The sequence below is a fragment of the Galeopterus variegatus genome, unplaced genomic scaffold, assembly GCF_000696425.1.
Source record: "Galeopterus variegatus unplaced genomic scaffold, G_variegatus-3.0.2 Scaffold1777, whole genome shotgun sequence".
NCBI classification, from domain to species: domain Eukaryota; kingdom Metazoa; phylum Chordata; class Mammalia; order Dermoptera; family Cynocephalidae; genus Galeopterus; species Galeopterus variegatus.
In genome coordinates this window covers 89,764-107,956 of record NW_007727888.1, presented here as the reverse complement: position 1 = coordinate 107,956, position 18,193 = coordinate 89,764, and the positions used below count along the sequence as shown (strand labels likewise).

The 18,193-nt window shown below is 39.1% G+C and overlaps 1 protein-coding gene across 10 annotated transcripts in view; it reads left to right on the top strand.

The window, feature by feature from the left end:
- The window catches only part of FNBP1 (formin binding protein 1), a 125,476-nt gene that overhangs the window by 81,637 nt on the left and 25,646 nt on the right, over positions 1-18,193 (top strand). For 3 of the 10 annotated variants that reach the window (XM_008578869.1, XM_008578870.1, XM_008578868.1), the window contains exons 7-10: positions 8,300-8,428; positions 9,562-9,708; positions 15,278-15,475; positions 16,390-16,572. In XM_008578869.1, coding sequence (XP_008577091.1) covers positions 8,300-8,428; positions 9,562-9,708; positions 15,278-15,475; positions 16,390-16,572 — 657 coding nt within the window. The remainder of the gene's footprint in view (positions 1-8,299; positions 8,429-9,561; positions 9,709-15,277; positions 15,476-16,389; positions 16,573-18,193) is intronic. The other 7 variants (XM_008578878.1, XM_008578877.1, XM_008578876.1 and 4 more) reach the window with 3 other exon arrangements.

The following is an 18,193-nucleotide window of genomic DNA, read 5'->3' as shown; positions in this document are numbered from 1 at the left end:
CCGCACTCAGCCAGTGAGCGCTGTGAGCGCACCGGTCATCCCTATATAGGATCCGAACCCGCAGTGGGAGCGCTGCTGCACTCCCAGCGCCGCACTCTCCCGAGTGCGCCACGGGCTTGGCCCGGTGCTAGGTTCTTTTGATTTTCTTCCATGAGTGTCTGTGAGTGGTAAATTATTTCTTTATCTGAAATGTCTTTACTTTGACTTCACTCTAATGTGATAGTTTAGCTAGATATAGAATTCTAAACTGATATTTCTTTTCTTGTTTTTTTTTTTTTTTTTTGCAGCTGCCTGGTAAGGGGATCCAAACCCTTGGCCTTGGTGTTATCAGCACCATGCTCTAACCAAATGAGCTAACCGGCCAGCCCCAATCCTGATAATTATTTTCTCTAAACATTTTGAAAATATCATTCCACCGTCTTCCATTGTCAGTTGTCCCTTTTGTCTGTTCAGTTGCATGCCTTTGTAGATATTTGATTTTCTTCCCTTGCCTTTGCCTTTGGTGTTTTGTGGCATCACTGTGGTCTTTCAAAGTATAAACTTTAAATTTTTAATTTACTCTGCTTGTGGTTCCTGGAGGATTTGTTCCTTTCAAAAACGTAGGAAAGCCCTCAGGTATTAACTCTTCAGATATTACCTGTTGTTATTAATATCATTGGTTCTGGGACTCATATTAGGTGTGTGTGAAACTTCTCATTCTGTTCCCCATGCCTCTTAAGTTCTTTTTCATACGTTTCATTTCTTGATCTCTATCTGTTACATTTTGTGTAACTTTGTCAGCTATTTCATGAGTTCTCTTTAATTATTCTGTTATTTAACTCATCTATTGAGTTTTTAAATTTCAGTGACTGCATTTTTCATTTCTAGAAGTTCCATTTGATTCTTTTTCAGATGTGCCTGATCTGTATTTATAGTTCTTATTATTCCCTTGTGATTTCTATTGTTTCTATTTCCTTAATCATTTTAAATATTCTTTTTTTATATGTATATTTTTCGAATTTTTCTTTTAGCTCACGTTCTTATGGTGATAATTTTTCTCTCTATGTGTCAGTTCTCAAGGTGGTTTATTTCTTGTGCATTTATTACTATTATTATCTTTTTTGTATGAGCATACCTTCAACAGAGATTGTTTTTTCTCTGAGAAGCTTATAAAAGCAGGATTGTGGAGATATCCCCCCAGCAAGGTTTTATATTGTTTCTGCCAGTCAACCTGGAACAGATTTTTATGTTAATTTCTTGGCTTAAGGATCCTTGCACCATCTGTACAGTATGCACAGGCTTACGGTTTTGTTTTTCAAAGGAAAAACAAAACCCCTCACTCCACTCCATAGCCTGAGACCTAAACAAGCTCCCTCACCATCTTCTCTGGTTACTAGGAGACGTTTTGCTAGGCATTGCCCAGCTTAAAGAAAGCAGATGAAGTTAACACTGAGGTTAAAATGGAAGAAGGGCTCGTAGTCTTACATCTTGACCTCATTGGTAGTGTATCACTGAATAACATGTGTAAAATTTTTAGTATTAAACCTTCTTGATTAGACATCTATTGTGACTTGGAGACAGAGGGTGAACAGCTGCTAACCGACCACCAAAAACTTCAGATTTCTTCAGAAATAGAAGTATGGTATTTTGTTTCTTTCCCCTGGGTTGTACGATGGGACTAACTTTTTTTACTCTGCTAAGGAATATATCTTTTCTAGAACTGCATTGACAGAGTGCTTTAACTATTTCTGTTCTTCATAATAACTTCGCAGCAATGGAGAATGGTAATCATATGGATATTAACTTCTAGTCTGGATCCAGGCCATTGTCTTTAGCTGTACATATATGAAACCTCGTGAGTGTCATGTTCTGGGTTGAAGTTAAAGAGAGAAGGGGAAGGGAAAAGAATAATCAGTTTCAAGCCCACCATAACGAAAAACTCAAGTCTCTTGCCAATGACAGTACATTACAAACTGGGGAGTAGAAGAGGGCCAAGTCTTGGGGAGCATGATTTATAACTTATTAAGATCTCTGAGCTCATACCAAATTTGTTTTCACCAGCCTACCTTGGAGGTATGCCAATATCAAGATAAACGACATCAGCATTGGCTGCTTCTTTAGCAGAAATTGTCACTCACCATGAGTAAATAGATATTTCAAATTCCACTTTTCAAATAAGGCAACCAGGGTATGGACACAGAAGGCTTTTTCTTACAACTGTTTAGCAAGTGAATGGCCCGTGTGGGATTGAGATGCTGGTCTCATATGCTATCTTTCTGTATTCTCTCCTTCTATTTCAGTGACCAAACACCAAAGTGACCTACATTACCAGGGCTAGAAATTTGTAAGATTGTTTTTTTAAAAAGTCAGGAAATTGCTGGAATGTTTCAAGCACATTTCTTTGGTTAACTTATTTTGAAGTTTTTCTCTGCTTTGTATTTTAGCTGCCCTTATAATTTATCAAAGACAGACTTATTGTTTTGGCAAGTCCCCGGCCTGGAAGTCTCCAACAAAAACTTGCAGCACTCTGTCTTGAATAGGAATTTTTAAATGCATTCTTAGTCTTGTACTTGAAAATGTATTCTAGATGCAACAGTTTGCTGGGAAATTTAAACAATGCCATTTATCATACAACAACATTGCTTGAGACAAAGAGCTTTTTCATCCCTTCTTGTTCATATCCCTCCTACTACATTAGCTTTTCAGAGCTTTTTTTTCTTCCTGGACCTCAAAAGCAAGCCATAACTCTTCAGTCTTTCACTGTCTCTGGAATTCAGCATCAGAATTTGTCTCCTTTACTAATCTTTTTGGCAAAATGAAATAATCCTTAATCACTCTTTTCAAGTGTTTCATTTTTACAATAATGGAATTATGCTATAAATACTGTTTTGAAACCTCTCAAAATTTTTAAAAATTATATATACTTTCCACTTTCCCTTATCACAACTATTCTTTTACATGTTTTTAAATAGGCTAAAGATTAATCCATCAAGGGTATGACATAATATTTAACCCATCAAATTACCGGGCATTTGTTTCAAATTATTATTTTGAATTATCAGCTATTATAAACAATACTATGATGATTATCTTTTGTGAACATTTAAAATTATTTCACTAGGATAAGTTTCTAGAAGTTGAATTGCTGGATCAAAGATTAGGATAAAATCAGTTTTACTCCTAATAATTGACAAATCTTAGAGGAATGTAGTATACCAATAAGGGTTTTCAGGGATTCTCAACATTTCAGGTATTTGTATTTTTCTGTCTCAAAAATACCTAGAAAATTGATAATACTGCACAGTGGTGTCTACCTCACTTGTGTGCTATGAAAATATTTGTGCTGCTGCTCATTTGTCTGGACACATCCAAACATCAGGATGATCTTGTGATTACCAGGAGGTGCAGTGTGCAGGAGCTTTTACTTTTTAAACCATACAACTGTAAATTTGAATTATTTACAGCAAACAGGTTTTTGTAATCAGGACAAAAAAGAACTAAAGATGGAGAAAGGTGGTCAGATAACCCAGGTTGTTACATTATAAGCTTGATTTTACCTACAGTAGTATGTCAGTGGCTCAGGTAGTTTGAGGAGGGCTGAGAGTCAAGAGCCAAGTGGCCAAGTGCCCTGCTGGGTTCCTGCTGTGCCTCCAGCCCTGTGAGGGCTTCAGGCCACCTGCCAGCTGAGCGGAGCTGCTGTGAGTTGCTGATTATTGGGTAGTAGTTACAGGCATCCTATATGTGCTGCAAAATAGCACATTCTTAGAGGAATGGGAATAAAATCTAGATTGAGCCCTCGTTTCCATCCAGCCTCAAATACAGCTTTCTTATGACAATGATGAAATAAAATACTGAACGTGCAATTGCTCCAGAGAACATTCACTGTTGTTTGGGCTACCATTGATAACGGTAGAATATTCCTCATTGTTCTCCCCAAACTTTGGGTAATAAAAGATGGACTTTTATAATTTGTTATATCCTTTTAACAAAGGAAAAATGACTTTCCAAAAGCTCTGAGCACTGCTGCATTAACTAGTTTTTTCATTCAAGGAATAGCAGTGTATAAAATTCTGAGAGGTCTGAGGCCATGTTCAAAAAATTAAGAAATCTCATTATCTATTTATTCAGTCACTATATAAATGGGACCAATTTATATTTGTTTATTTTGTTAAAAAGTCAAAAGCCATAGGCAGCCTTGAAAAAAGATGCTATGGTACAACTTGGTAAGCAAATCTACCGAGCTCCCTCTCTGAAAGTGAGCGCGTATTCTCTGCTTATGACAATCAAGACTCAGCCAGCAGGCTGAATTAAACAGGAAATAGCTACGTATTTGGCCATGTTAATAATCTACATTGAGCCAACTAAATGGATTACAGTATTTTTGTCTTTAAACCCATCAGGATTTTAAAGTATTGGGCTGCAGTTCAGTTTTTAAAATATTGTTTTCTTTATTTAGAAACTGCAACTCTGACCTTTTAGGCAGTACAGCTTTACTTCCATAAGGACACTGAGAATGGACCAGGTTAAGAATTACCAAGAAGTGAAGTCAGGCGTAAGCAGTGCGTACTTAGGCCTATTTGGATTTATTTGGGGAGATTCCCAAGGGCTCGTCAGAGAAATCCTGAAATTTAAAGCCTGTCTTTCTGATTTACAACAAAAGTGGTCTAGATTTTATTCGAAGAGGTCTGTGATGTACCACCTCAGGCACTGTAGTCATTCTGGACTTTTTAGAATATTATCTCTAAATTCTGTAACTCTGACCCATTTAAAATAAAACAAAACAAAACAACTTTCTGTTCCTCTTTCTGCCCCCACAGTAATATTGCTATAAAATGCAGTGTCTTTTATTCTTAGAATGGGAAATTTAATTTAATTTAAAGAAATAACTGTGGTTTAAAATGGGAATGCTGTATGTACCTCTTTGAGATAATAGTTGCTATTTTTGGACTGACCTAAAAAGAAATGAGAAATCATGATGCTCATAATCTTCATTTAGCCTTAGATATTAGGAGATACATTTTCTAAAATATTTAGTTTCATAACGTTTATTCCAGATAAGTTTTTGAAAATTCTTTAAAAAAAATTTTTTTTTTTTTCTTAAAGATGACCGGTAAGGGGATCTTAACCCTTGACTTGGTGTTGTCAGCACCACGCTCTCCCAAGCGAGCTAACCTGCCATCCCTATATAGGATCCGAACCCGTGGCCTTGGTGTCATCAGCACCACACTCTCCCGAGTGAGCCACGGGCCAGCCCTAAAAATATTTTTTAAAGTATATTTGTAGTAATGAGTAACTGACTCAATGCTAGTTTTGGAGAAAGGCTCTTAAATTCCATTGTAAAATAAACATAACTGCTTACTAAACAAAGATAAATTTTCCGCAGTAAAACTTGGTTGGAACAATGGCATATTCCTAGGCCTGAGATTCAGAAGTGGATATTAATTCAAAGCAGCTGGATGCTGGGACTGGGAAAAAGACAGTCCTGTCTTCCCGCTGTGGCTTTGCAGAATTTGATTTATGGCACTATCTTGCTGCTTTTAACTGTTCCCATATCATTTTAGTGAGTGAGAGACAGAGACGGAGAGAGAAGATGGACAGACTGTAGAGACAGATAGGCTTTTGTAATCTTATGTCCAAGCTTTTGCATTCGAGAAAAACTCCCTGAAAGATGATGCTTCTTTAACATAAGAGGTAGACCTGTTCCCTCTGAAGTATGTTTGTCTGGTTTATTTTCTTCTAGAAAGCTAACTTTCCAGGCTAGATTATAGACATGTTATTTCTTATTTCAACTTCTTCCACAGTTTATATCTAGCGGTCCCTAGTTTTGTTTCAGGATTACTGCATATAAACAGGGTAAAGTCATCATGAAATTAAGAATTAATACAAAAGCTATACAGCCAAAGCTAAAACATTATTAGGGATTCTGAGAAGCTGGGAGGGAAAGGATCACAGCCAGTTCCAATCAAATGCTGATGGACACCAGCTCTCATGAGTAAAATATTCTACAGTTGCTATGAGTGGAGTTATTGTCAGGATGCGTTTATCTTCTCATGTGGTGTGTGTGTGTGTGTGTGTGTGTGTGTGTGTGTGTGTGTGTGTGTGTGTGTGTAAATACATTCTTACACATTATATATAATGATGACATTCTGATCTCTGTTTCAGAACTTAAGCTATTTTAAAAACTTACTAAGAATCTCCAAAATTAATAAGAGAGTTCTCTATTTTGTCACTTGTTACTGCTCTTTACAGAAGAGATGAAGAAATCCCCCCTTGGATTTTTGTGAGACTTTCTGAGGAAGGTTTGTGAATGAAATAGAGAATATGTTAGAAATTTGAGGTCTATATGGGAATTTCCTCGGGTTTTTTTCATGTTTATAACAGAGTGATAAATGATGAAACTGTAGGCATTGAAGGAGTTCATGGGGTTCCTGTGTTGGAGACGTTAGGGGAACAGATGGAGTGCATGTAGGTGGCAAAGCCATTATTTAAACAGGAGGGCTACTGTAGATTGGAAGGGCTGGCTTTTTGAGGGTAGTTGGGTGCTTGACATTTAGGGGACTAGACGGATATATTTTCTAGTGGACGCAGTGAGAAACGGAAGCCAAGGCTTATGGACAGGAGGGGAGTCAGCAGGCCCCCAACACAGGAAGAATGTGGCAGGTGAAATAAACCGAGGGCAGATGAGAAGTGGCTAAAATGGTGCTGAGATACCTAAAGGCCTGAAGAAACTAAAACACCTCAGATAATAAGGAAATTAGTTTGGAAATATTGATATTGTTACCTTCATTTGGGAAGTGTTTATGTATGAATAGGGAAGCAACTGTGAATTACCACCTTGGGCTTTCACCAATACACACATGAGTCAGATGAGTCGAGGAAGTGAGAATCAGGGTGAAGCTCCAAGTCACACAGGCAGGAAACTGACAAAGAATGTCAAGATGATAAAAACCTGACGCTGGATGTTACCGTCAGACAGAACGGGACAGACCACTTCAGCGTTTCTCCCTGGTGTTTACCTCTGAGCGTGTCCATGTGCTTTCTTTTGTTCTGTCACTCTCAGGTCTTAGTTTTCTATAATATTGGTTCAGTAAGGCAGAACAAAAATAAGCAACAAACAAAAAGTTGCCTTGGTTAGATTGGAACATGGTCCTTTCCCTGTTGTGTTTTTGGCTCAGTGTAGTGAGGTTGCCGAGTCATCTGAGGATCGAGCCATATCTTCATCTGGCAGGGCGTAGGTGGCCCTGTGGGGACCTCAGATTGTAGAAGAGATTCACGAGATAACATTCATCAAGACACATGAATCTAAGGTGGTAGAGGTTGCCGAGTCATCTGAGGATCGAGCCATATCTTCATCTGGCAGGGCGTAGGTGGCCCTCTGGGGACCTCAGATTGTAGAAGAGATTCACGAGATAACATTCATCAAGACACATGAATCTAAGGTGGTGTTAACGGTGTACAATCTCTTATGTTTGTGGATGACTTTAGAGTTTACCGACATTCTTGTTTGAGCTTTAAAATCAATTCAGCATCTTGTCCATAATTCCCCCCCCCCACTGTTTTTAGGTATGTGATTAACCAAAATATAAATTAGAAGAAAGAAACAAATTTATGTTTTATTGATTTTTTTAGGTGAAAAGTAATGCAGTAATATACAAAATTGCACCCAAAAAAACATAAAAAGCATAAAGAGGGTGCCATACTTACTGCTTCTTTAAAGTATAGACTAAAGGTAAACATAGTAAAGAGTTTTAGAAAGTTCCACTTAGATCAGTGTTTCATATGCCTTTTTAGTTTGTGAACCCTGTTGAGAATCAGATAAAAAAAGTTTGGTTCACTCCTCCCCTTCTCAAGAAGAACATATATGGATGAGCTGAGGTTCCCACAAGGGCCATCCAGGTAACATAGATACGTGAATTGTCCAAGGTGCAGACAATAGAGGATGGTGGCCCTTGTGTCAAACTAGAAAGTGCATGCCAAGTGACGACAACAGAGAGTGGTAGGATCCGTGACAAGCTACACAACCCTTACCTAAAGTAAATTCAAATTCAAAACGATTTTTAAAAAATAGCATCTAGGGCTGGCCAGTTAGCTCAGTTGGTTATAGAGTGCCGGGTTGTAACACCAGTGTCCAGGGTTTGGATCCCCGTACAGGACAGCGGCACCCACTCCCCCCTCCAAAATAGCACCTGCTACATACAATACTTTTGAGGTAATTTTGGCTCCTAGTCTCCCCAGGGTGCAGTTCTAGGCTTTTCTCCATTATGCCTAGGCTTTTGTTTATGACGTATAAACGGGGGGTACTCTCATTTTTTGTCCTAAGGCAAGACAACAAGCTCAAATACGTCACCAAATGGCAGAGGACAGCAAAGCAGACTACTCATCGATTCTCCAGAAATTCAACCACGAGCAGCATGAGTATTACCACACTCACATACCTAACATCTTTCAGGTAAGTCACTCAGATTGCTCAGGTTCCATGTTCTGCTTTGCTTCCAGACACATTGCTGCTGAGTCATGACGGCTGGGTTTGTATTCTAGGTGTTTATATAATTCCAAATTTCCATTAAATAATTTTTAAAGTAGTCTAGACCCAGCACTGACTAGCCATAAAATGAAATATAATATTAATCTCAAGATTTATCAACGGCCTTCGTAAACTTCCTCAGTTTGCACCTGCAACTATTTTTTTTTGCCAGTCTTGATCTGTGATTCTTAGGTTAATGCTCTCTTTGCTTAAACAACTGTCCTGGTTACAAAAATGCTAACTTAATTTTAGGAGTCAATGAAACATTCACACAGTTGTAGGTTTGAACAAATGACAGTTCTTTCCTTTGGGTTATTTTCTTTTGGCTACTTTAGGTTGTCAAAAATGGTATGAGAAAAGATATATGCATGTTCCCCATTTGGGGAATCTTTTACAATTTCAAGTCCATTTGTAGAAAAAAATAAATATTTGCTTCTTGGCATCTGCACACATGGTAAACAAGAACTTTCAAATTGTAGAAGGAAGGTGCACTAGTTATATCTCAACCGTGTTAAGTTGAGACAAATAACCAAATACTATGCTTTTTGTAAAAGGCAAAGTAGTGGATCAAAGATGGAGAAAATGTTTGAAGTGTATTACCAAATAGTATTAACAATAAAATTCTGAGTTTGGGGGCTGGCCCGGTGGCGCACTGGAGAGTGCGCCGCTTGGGAGTGCGGCGGCGCTCCCGCCGAGGGTTCGGATCCCATGTGGAGACTGGTTCCCGCTCACTGGCTGAGCGCGGTGCGGGCGCAACACTGAGGGTTGCGATCCCGTTGCCGGTCAGTAAAAAAGACAAAAAGGAAAAAAAAAATTCTGAGTTTGGGGTTCTCATTGATGTTGAAATGGAATTGTGTAAAGCATACATTTGGGAGCCAAACAATTTATAAACTCTGCATACAGCTGGGTAATATAGAGGCACAATAAATGTGCGGTGGCTCAAAGTCTAATGCCTTTTCCCTCCCAGAAAATTTATTAGAGGTAACAATGCTGCTGAAAAACAACTTCCTTAAATAATAGCAGGCCAAATTTATTTTACAAAAAATCTGATGTTGCAGAAAATACAAGAGATGGAGGAAAGGAGGATCGTGAGAATGGGAGAGTCAATGAAGACATATGCAGAGGTCGATCGGCAGGTGATCCCAATCATTGGGAAGTGCTTGGATGGAATAGTAAAGGCCGCTGAATCAATCGATCAGAACAACGTAAGTGCTGTAGTTTGTGCTTAGTTTACAACTGAGTGTTTGTGGTTCCATGACTTCTCCACCTGCCCCTTCCCCAGTGACCTCAGTTAGTCATCTCATAGTAGGGGTTTCAGTGGTCGCAGTACTTTTCAACAGCAGCACCACTTGAGAGTTCTTTTGTTAAGCCCTCTGTTTTGGATTTAGCTAATTCCTTTGGCAAAAAACACACTTCAGAGGTAAATTGTCTGAGATATTACAGAATTAAATTGAAGTGTGTTCTTGTGAGTTGCCTGAGTAACCCTCCCAACTTTGGATCTGATTGATTTCTGGAAAAAGGCAAAGCCTTTTGATATTGGTGGTGTTACCTTCATTTGGGAAGTGTTTCCTCTGAGACAGTTTCTTCAGAGCACTATTGACATTTTAGGCCAGATAATTCTTTATTGTGGGGGATTGTCTGGTGCATTGTAGGATGTTTAGCAATATCCCTGACCTCTACACAGTAGATGCCAGTTAAGCAGTCCCCTAGTTGTTACAATCAAAAATGTCTCCAGACATTGCCAAATGTCCCCTGGTGGGCAAAATCTCCATTTGAGAATACCACCTGTATTATCTGTTTGAGTTCCTTTCCTAGAAACCTATTGCCCTCAAAAAAATATCAATTAGGACACCAGCATAGGCTTTTACAAATTGTTATTAACTTGCAAAAACAAATATTTAACATAAAAGTTATGCCATAAATATTCTGTCATAAGGGCTTCTTAAAATATGAGTCCAAGGAAGGGACTGAAGCAGTCTTTTCCTTGCGAATAGATCTCCTGGTTGACAGCATGCAAATTCTTCATTGCTCTAAGAACATTTGATATGTACAAACATTTAAGGCTGTCTGTGTAAAAAGTTTTTGTCGGTCCAATGTGCACACATGCTTCCATGTTAAATGGTGAATATTTGAAGGAGGGATAGATTCCAGGTAGCAGGTGTGTTTTGTTTTGTTTTGATTTTAGGATTCCTCCTCCCTGTTTCGTTGATACCTATACAGCTAATGGGTATCGGTGATTTCACCTAACTTTTTAGGGAAAAATGACTGATGCTCCTGAATTACTAGCACTTCCTTCTCACTCCCCAAACTACATCATACCAATAAATTTTCTTCCAGAAGTGATTAAAACATCTTTTTCTTGAGGTGAAATTTTTATCTGATGGTTTTCTTTATCTGTTTCAAGCATCACAGAAGAAATAGTCTCAATGAGCCTTTCTCTGGTCACCCTTTTTAAAATTTCAATAGTTACCAATAAATTACATGAGGGGAATCTTTTAAAGAGAGAGACTTATAGTGGGGTTTATAAGTTATGCTTTCAAAAGCAAGGTCACCTCTACATGAATGTTGGCCTTTCTTTTGGCTTCATGGACTTCTAACATTGATTAAAATCTGAAAGCTTGATTTTAGTTTTTTATATTAGAGTCTTGGAAATTTCTTTTTCCTTGAAAACTTTATAGTTTCACAAGTATATATCTAAATGATGGTTTCCCTTTATCAGTTTCAGTTGGGAAATTGTGAGCCAACTAGATTTATAGGATTTTTTTCCTCCCATTATGGGAGCCTAGTTTTTCACTATATCACTGATAATTCTTTTTCACCCATGATCTTCATGTTGTTAAATCCAAGGGTCTGTTCTAAGTCTTCTTCATCTGACTTGAACTGTTAGCGGTACTGATTCCCACCTGACCTCCCTCCTACCTGCGTCTCTGCCACGTGGGATCCAGGAACTCGCACGGTGGTGGCTTTTTCCCTTCCCAGCGGTCTGCCTCCTTTTCTTATTCTTTTTCTTCTTCCTACCGTTTAACTTTGGGGTACTCCAGGACTTAGATCTTGGACCTCTTTACTCGTCACATTCACGTCTTTAAGTGGTTGGTGGACTCTGGTCCCATCTCAGTACTGACTTACACATGTCACGTTTCCAGCTGGGACCTCTGCCCCACACTGCAGGTGCATGTATTCAGATGCCAAGTGGCTGCTCCTCGGACTTAACACATCCAAGACGCAGCTCCTGCTCTTCCTCACCAACCTGCTTCCCATAGTCTTCAGTGTCTCCGCTAATGGCCTTTCCATCCTTCCAGTTGCTCAACTCTTGGAGTCTTCCGTGATATCTCCCTTTTTCTCACACCCATATCAATTTACACCTTCAAAATACATTCAGAGGCCAACCAGCTCTCGTCACCTCCACTGTTCCACTCCTGATCCCAAGGCCCCCCTCATCCTGGACGAGGCAGGAGCAGTCTGGACCACTGCAAAAGGCATCTAACTGGTCTCCTCCCCTTGGCGCTTACCCCACCCCCACACCCTACATTGTTAACACAGAGACAGAAGGGAGGGCCAGAGAGATCCTTTTAAAGATCAGATCATGTCCCTCCCCTGCTCAGGACCCTCCAGGGGTGTCCCCCTCATCTGGAACTGCAAAGCCCTAAACCATCTGGAGCGCCCTCCCCTCTGTCCTCCCGTTTATCTTTCTGACGTCCCCTGTCCTCTGTTCTCCGCAGTGTTCTAGCCACAATGGCCTCCTTGGTGTTCCTTGAGAGCTCCAGGCACACGCCTACCTTGCTCTCTCCTCTGCCTGGAATATTCTTCCCACAGAAACTGCCTGGCTCACTCCCTTTAGATCTTTATTTTAATGAACAAATGTTTCGTTTTGCTGTATCTTCTTTGAGAATTAAAAGGTCAGATCTTTCTTAATCCTAATCGACATTTTTCCTTGTACATTTGCTTCATCTTTCCAAACATTCCTGATGTGTTTTACATGTGTTTTTCAAGATTATCATCTTTTGCAGATTCCATTCTTGGCAGCATTCACTATGGTCTTGCTGCTTTGATCTTAGGTGTTTTTATTGTAGCTTTCATTTCATTGTACCCTCTTTATCGCTGCATATTTGTGTTTAATTGCTGTTATTTATATCCTTTTTTAAAACTTCATTTTGAGAAAAGTTGACAGTACTTTTATAAAGTGGTTCACTGAGTATATACTGAACACCTGCTTCATTCCAGGCCTGTTGTCTTCACCCTAAACTCAGAGTGGTTACAGTCTTGCCCAGGGTTACACAGAGAATCCGTCCATGTGGCTCCAAAGTCTGTGTTCCTTCCTCTAAACCCCACCACCCTGTTCTTTTTATTTCTAAACAAGCACAGTTTCTGGCACAATTTGAATCCACTTACTCATTCACAAGTGCCAGGCTCTGTTCTAAAGGGGAGACAGACAGTAATAAAAGAAATGAGAACATTATTTAGAGTTGAAAACACGGTGAGATTTTGGAAGAGATAAAGGACAGGGTGATAATAAGAAGGGCCTGCCTGGGTGGGATTGGGGATGGGGTGTTATATCAGGAAGTCACATTTGAGTGAAGACTTGAAGGAGGTGGTTTAACAATTACTTAAGTGGGATGGGGGGATAGGAAGCTCCTGGCTCTGTTACTCACCCTCCAACACACTGGACGTCGCTATCCCCCTTAAAGTGCAGTTTCTATATCACATGATGACGTAAAAGTGCAAACTGGTTTATTTATGTAAGGTTAGTTTCCATTTAGACTAAATTATCATATTTTTACTAGAATAAATCAATGTACTCAGTGGCACACTAAAAATGATTCTGGAACTGAGTCTGCTAATATAGGTTTAGCTTCATATAGCAAGGACAATAGTGTCTTAAACAAGGTGGTGAATTTTTCCTCTCCTGTAAAAGACGTCTAGAGGTAGAGGGTCCCTCAGTGGCAGGATGAGTAGTCCATAAGTCCTCATAGACCCAGACTCCTTCAGTTCACTGCTTTTGATGATGTGACCTTAAACTCGTGGTCCAGGATGGCTCCTGGAGCTCCGACCATCACATTCGGATTCCAGAGAGCCGAATATGGGGAAGGGCCCATGCCATTGCTTTAAAGAGACTTCCTAAAATTGCACACTTTACTTCTGACTGCATCTCAGAGGGAAAAACTTGGTCATGTGGCCACCTCTTACTGTACAAAGGCCAGGCAGTAAAGCCTTTCAGCTGAGTGGCAATGTACCCAACTTCAAATCCATTCTTATTACTGAGAAGGAAGGGTGATTGGCTATTGGAAGACAATCAGCAGTCTGTGGCATACCTACAAATTAGCTAAAATAGCTATGGCTAATTAAAATGTGATTTCATATTAAGAACCTGAAGTTTTTCCAAGTTGTCTTTTCCAGTAGTACTTAAAATATCAGATGATCATTGAGTTAGATTGTTATCACAGTCACATGTGTTTTTGTAATTATCTGTTGATCGATTGATCTGTCTATCCACAACACTCTGGTTGTAATTTTATTATGCATTTGTCTCTACCACCTGACTCTGGCTCCCTAAGAAGTTGTTGAATCCAAAGTTCCTAGCAGAGTACAAACCATAAAGGGTGCATTCAGTTTATTGATTTATTCAGGAAGCATTATTGTACACCATTATGAGTACCTAGCAGCATCTAGGTACTAGCAATACAGTAGAGAAAAAACAGAAGACACTTTACATTCTAGCGGGAGACTATGAACAAATATATACATAAAGGAAAATTAAGCAGCAAATTAATATCGTTGAACCACTGTGATCCAAGAAATTAGAGAGCTCACCTCCTCTGTGCTTTCACTTTGTATACGCTGAGTTACTTTAAGAACTTCTGATGGGAGGACCGACCCCGTGGCTCACTCGGGAGAGTGTGGCGCTGGTAGCGCCCAGGCCGCGGGTTCGGATCCTATATAAGGATGGCCGGTGCTGCGCTCACTGGCTGAGCATGGTGCAGGCAACACCACACCAAGGGTTGCGATCCCCTTACCGGTCACAAGAACTTGTGATGGGAAACAGACTTTTGTATTTACTGTTTTTCAAAGGAATTGCATCATCATTGCCCATTGATTTTTCTGCTTTCTAACAAACTAGTTCTTAACTAATATTTGTTTCTCCAAATGCAGAAAAATGGATATTGAAAGTATCTTGTTCAGTTGGTAAATCTGGGAAAAGAAGAGAAAAACAAAAAGAAAGCATCTTCAAATCTCAACTAGAGATATAGCTTTACAAATTACAGTTGACCCTCGAACAGTGTAGGTTTGAACTGCGTGGGTCCACTTATAAACACGCATATTTTTCCCTAATAAATATACGTACAGTATTGTAAATGTATTTCCTCTTCCTTATGATTTTCTTAATTACCTTTTTTCTTTAGCTTATTTTGTTGTAAGAATATAGTGTATAATACACATAACATACAAAATATGTATTAACAACATTTATGTTACAGGTAAGGCTTCCAGTCAACAGTAGGCTATTAGTAGTTAAGTTTTGGGGGAGTAAAAAGTTTTACATAAATTTTTGACTCTGTGGCAGGGGGAGAGGGCATCAGCACCTCTAACCCATGAGTTGTTCAAGGGTCAACTGTATACTTATTTTTTCTAGTGATAAAAATGTTACTAGAAAAAATCTAATATCAATCAATATAATTTCCTTAAAATGTGATCTGCATGTGGTCCACCATAATTCATTGTGTAAAAAACATTTTCGTGAATTTGAATGTATTTATGTGTCCATGGGTATAATTTCAGGATTCACAGCTGGTAATAGAAGCTTATAAATCTGGGTTTGAGCCTCCTGGAGACATTGAATTCGAGGATTACACTCAACCAATGAAGCGCACTGTGTCAGATAACAGCCTTTCAAATTCTAAAGGAGAAGGCAAACCAGAGCTCAAATTTGGTGGCAAATCCAAAGGAAAGTTATGGCCGTTCATCAAAAAAAATAAGGTACTGATGGCTGGAGCCAGTGTGAAATGAATTTTATAAACCGCGGAGATTTTTACTTTATCTTTTAGTCTTAAAGATCTTAAACCTGTAGTTTCAGAATGCAAGAAGAAGTTAGTGTGCTCCTTTCTTTTAAAACAGTATTTCTTTTTGGTGGTGGTTCCTTTGCCATGGCCCTTTGTCTTATTTCAGATGCATTGTCACTTGTACCCTGTCACCCACACTAACAGATTACTGACCTCTGAGCCGTTTTGCGACATGTCTTTCACTCCTAAATCTAGACTGCTAGCTACCTCGGTGGATAGTGAGGTCATAGCGCAGAATTTCCGTAACAATTTATTGGCCCATCTAATTGCCATGGGTTAATGACTTGGTTTTGAATTCATATTAACATGTATATCCATAAACATTTTTCATTTCCTTTTTATAGTGTGATACTTAGGTGCATGGCCGCATTAACCTGGGACAATAAAATGTGATCAAGGCAGCATTACTGCCTTAACCTTAGAATGATTTGATGTTTAATTTAAAAAGATTGTCTTGCTTAGCATTTAAGGTCTTTCATTTTCTCCCATCAAGCTATGTCAGTTTAGGTGGCTTAGAAATATTTACCCTTCTGACTTGAACTGGTTTAGAATAACTGATTAGAGCTGTCCTTTGCATGGGAAAGTCTGCATGAGCTTCTTGTCAAGTATTTCTTGCTCTCCTGTCGCATTACTTACTAAACCTCCCACTTTCATCCTATTCTTCATTTAACATATTCTCCATGTTTTCTTTTGGACCATGGCCTAAATATTTAATTGTTTGTGTTTTACTTGCTTTGTATTTCAAATATTATTTGATGCTTATTTTTGTTTTGTGTCTTATCTTCTCGTTTCTGGTTTTTACTCTGTCACTGCTCCATCTCTTACACGTAGCTTGTGTCCCTTTTAACATCCCCCCATCAGCCTCCCCCTCCTCCCCCTGCCTCTGCCTCACCCTCTGCTGTTCCCAACGGCCCCCAGTCTCCCAAGCAGCAAAAGGAACCCCTCTCCCATCGCTTCAACGAGTTCATGACCTCCAAACCCAAAATCCACTGCTTCAGGAGCCTAAAGCGTGGGGTAAGTTCTGCTCTGGAATCCCGTCTCTCTTGCGTGCTTTGGTTGCATGTTTTGTTCTGCATAATTTATTTTGTTTGTGAATGAATCCATTGTGTTTTCCCATAACGTAAGGAAAAAAAAAAAAGAAAAAAGAACTTATGGTTCATTACAGCTAGAAAGAAGACAGAAAGAGGAAGAAAGAAAGAAGAAAGCAGGATGAAGAAAAGGAAAAAGAAGGAAACCCAGCCAGCCCAGAGATTTTTTGTCTGTAGTACATTTGGGAAGGAGTTTCCCAAACTTTCTCTTTAAAGCATCCAAGTTATTAATTTTTTACCTTGATCTGACCAAAAAAGGAAACTTAGATTCTAGTTCTAAAACTAGAGACATATGAGATGAGGAATTGTAAGTGCCTGTAGAGTCAAAAATATTTGCTTAATAATTACTGAAACAATGTGAGTGTGATGCAGATACTTCTCGGGGAGCTAGGCCTGAGTTCGAATGGGAAATGTCGTAAGTTACAGTGGTTTCACTAGATATATTAGTGAAATTATAAGATGTTGATAAAATCTCTGTTGCCTGGAGAAGGCCTCATGCGGTATTTCTCTTTAAAGAGTGAGAGAACAGTAGCTGACACTTACCGAGTGCCTGCTACGTGCCAGGCTTTATGCTGTGTGCTCACTCACTTTTTTGCAACCACCCTACGAAGCCTAGGTGCCAACATTGCCTTATTTTACTGTTAAGGAAATTGAGGCATAAAATGATGAAGTTAGGAAGATAGTAGAGCCAGGATTCAAAGCTAGGGAGTGTGCTTTATGAGAGTCTGTGACATCGATGCTCAGGGAAAATCTGTCATGATATGGTTGACTCGTAAGTGGATGTTTGTTGAGACTCAAGTTTGCCATTCTAGTTAAGACTGCACGTGCTTAAGTCACAGTGTGATGGAATCGATGCAGCCAATGTATACAGTGTAGTATCCAATGTAGATACTAGTATCCAGAGAAGATACTAGTTTGGTTTATAGAAAAAGACTAGAATAAAGTAATTTGTAGACTCCCGAATAAATCTAAATGGTCAGTCTAGTCTAAGCCTTCCCAAAATATCTTTTAGAATGAATAATAATATGTAGCAACCAAGAGTCAAAAAGATACTTAGTATATTAACATATCCAATAAGCTTTTTAAAATTCTGTCCTGTGGGGGCCGGCCTGTGGCTCACTAGGGAGAGTGTGGTGCTGATAACACCAAGGCCACGGGTTCAGATCCCATATAGGGATGGCCGGTTGGCTCACTGGGTGAGCATGGTGCTGACAACACCAAGTCAAGGGTTAAGATCCCCTTACCGGTCATCTTTTTTTAAAAAAAAATAAAATAAAATAAATAAAAATTAAAAAAATAAATAAATAAAAAGAGTAAGCCTCACTGAAGGTAAAGAGAGAGAGAGAGAGAAAAAAAAAAAAGATAGTGTCACCAACTGTATTCCTTGCATAAAAAATTGAGATTCTTTTATTAAAGGAACTCTGCATATAAAAAAACATTTTTGTCCCTTGTTTTTAAAGGCAACAACCTAGTTATATATTTACGTTCCTTTTTGCACAAACTACTTTTTTTTTTTTTCTCTCTCTCTCTTTACCTTCAGTGAGGCT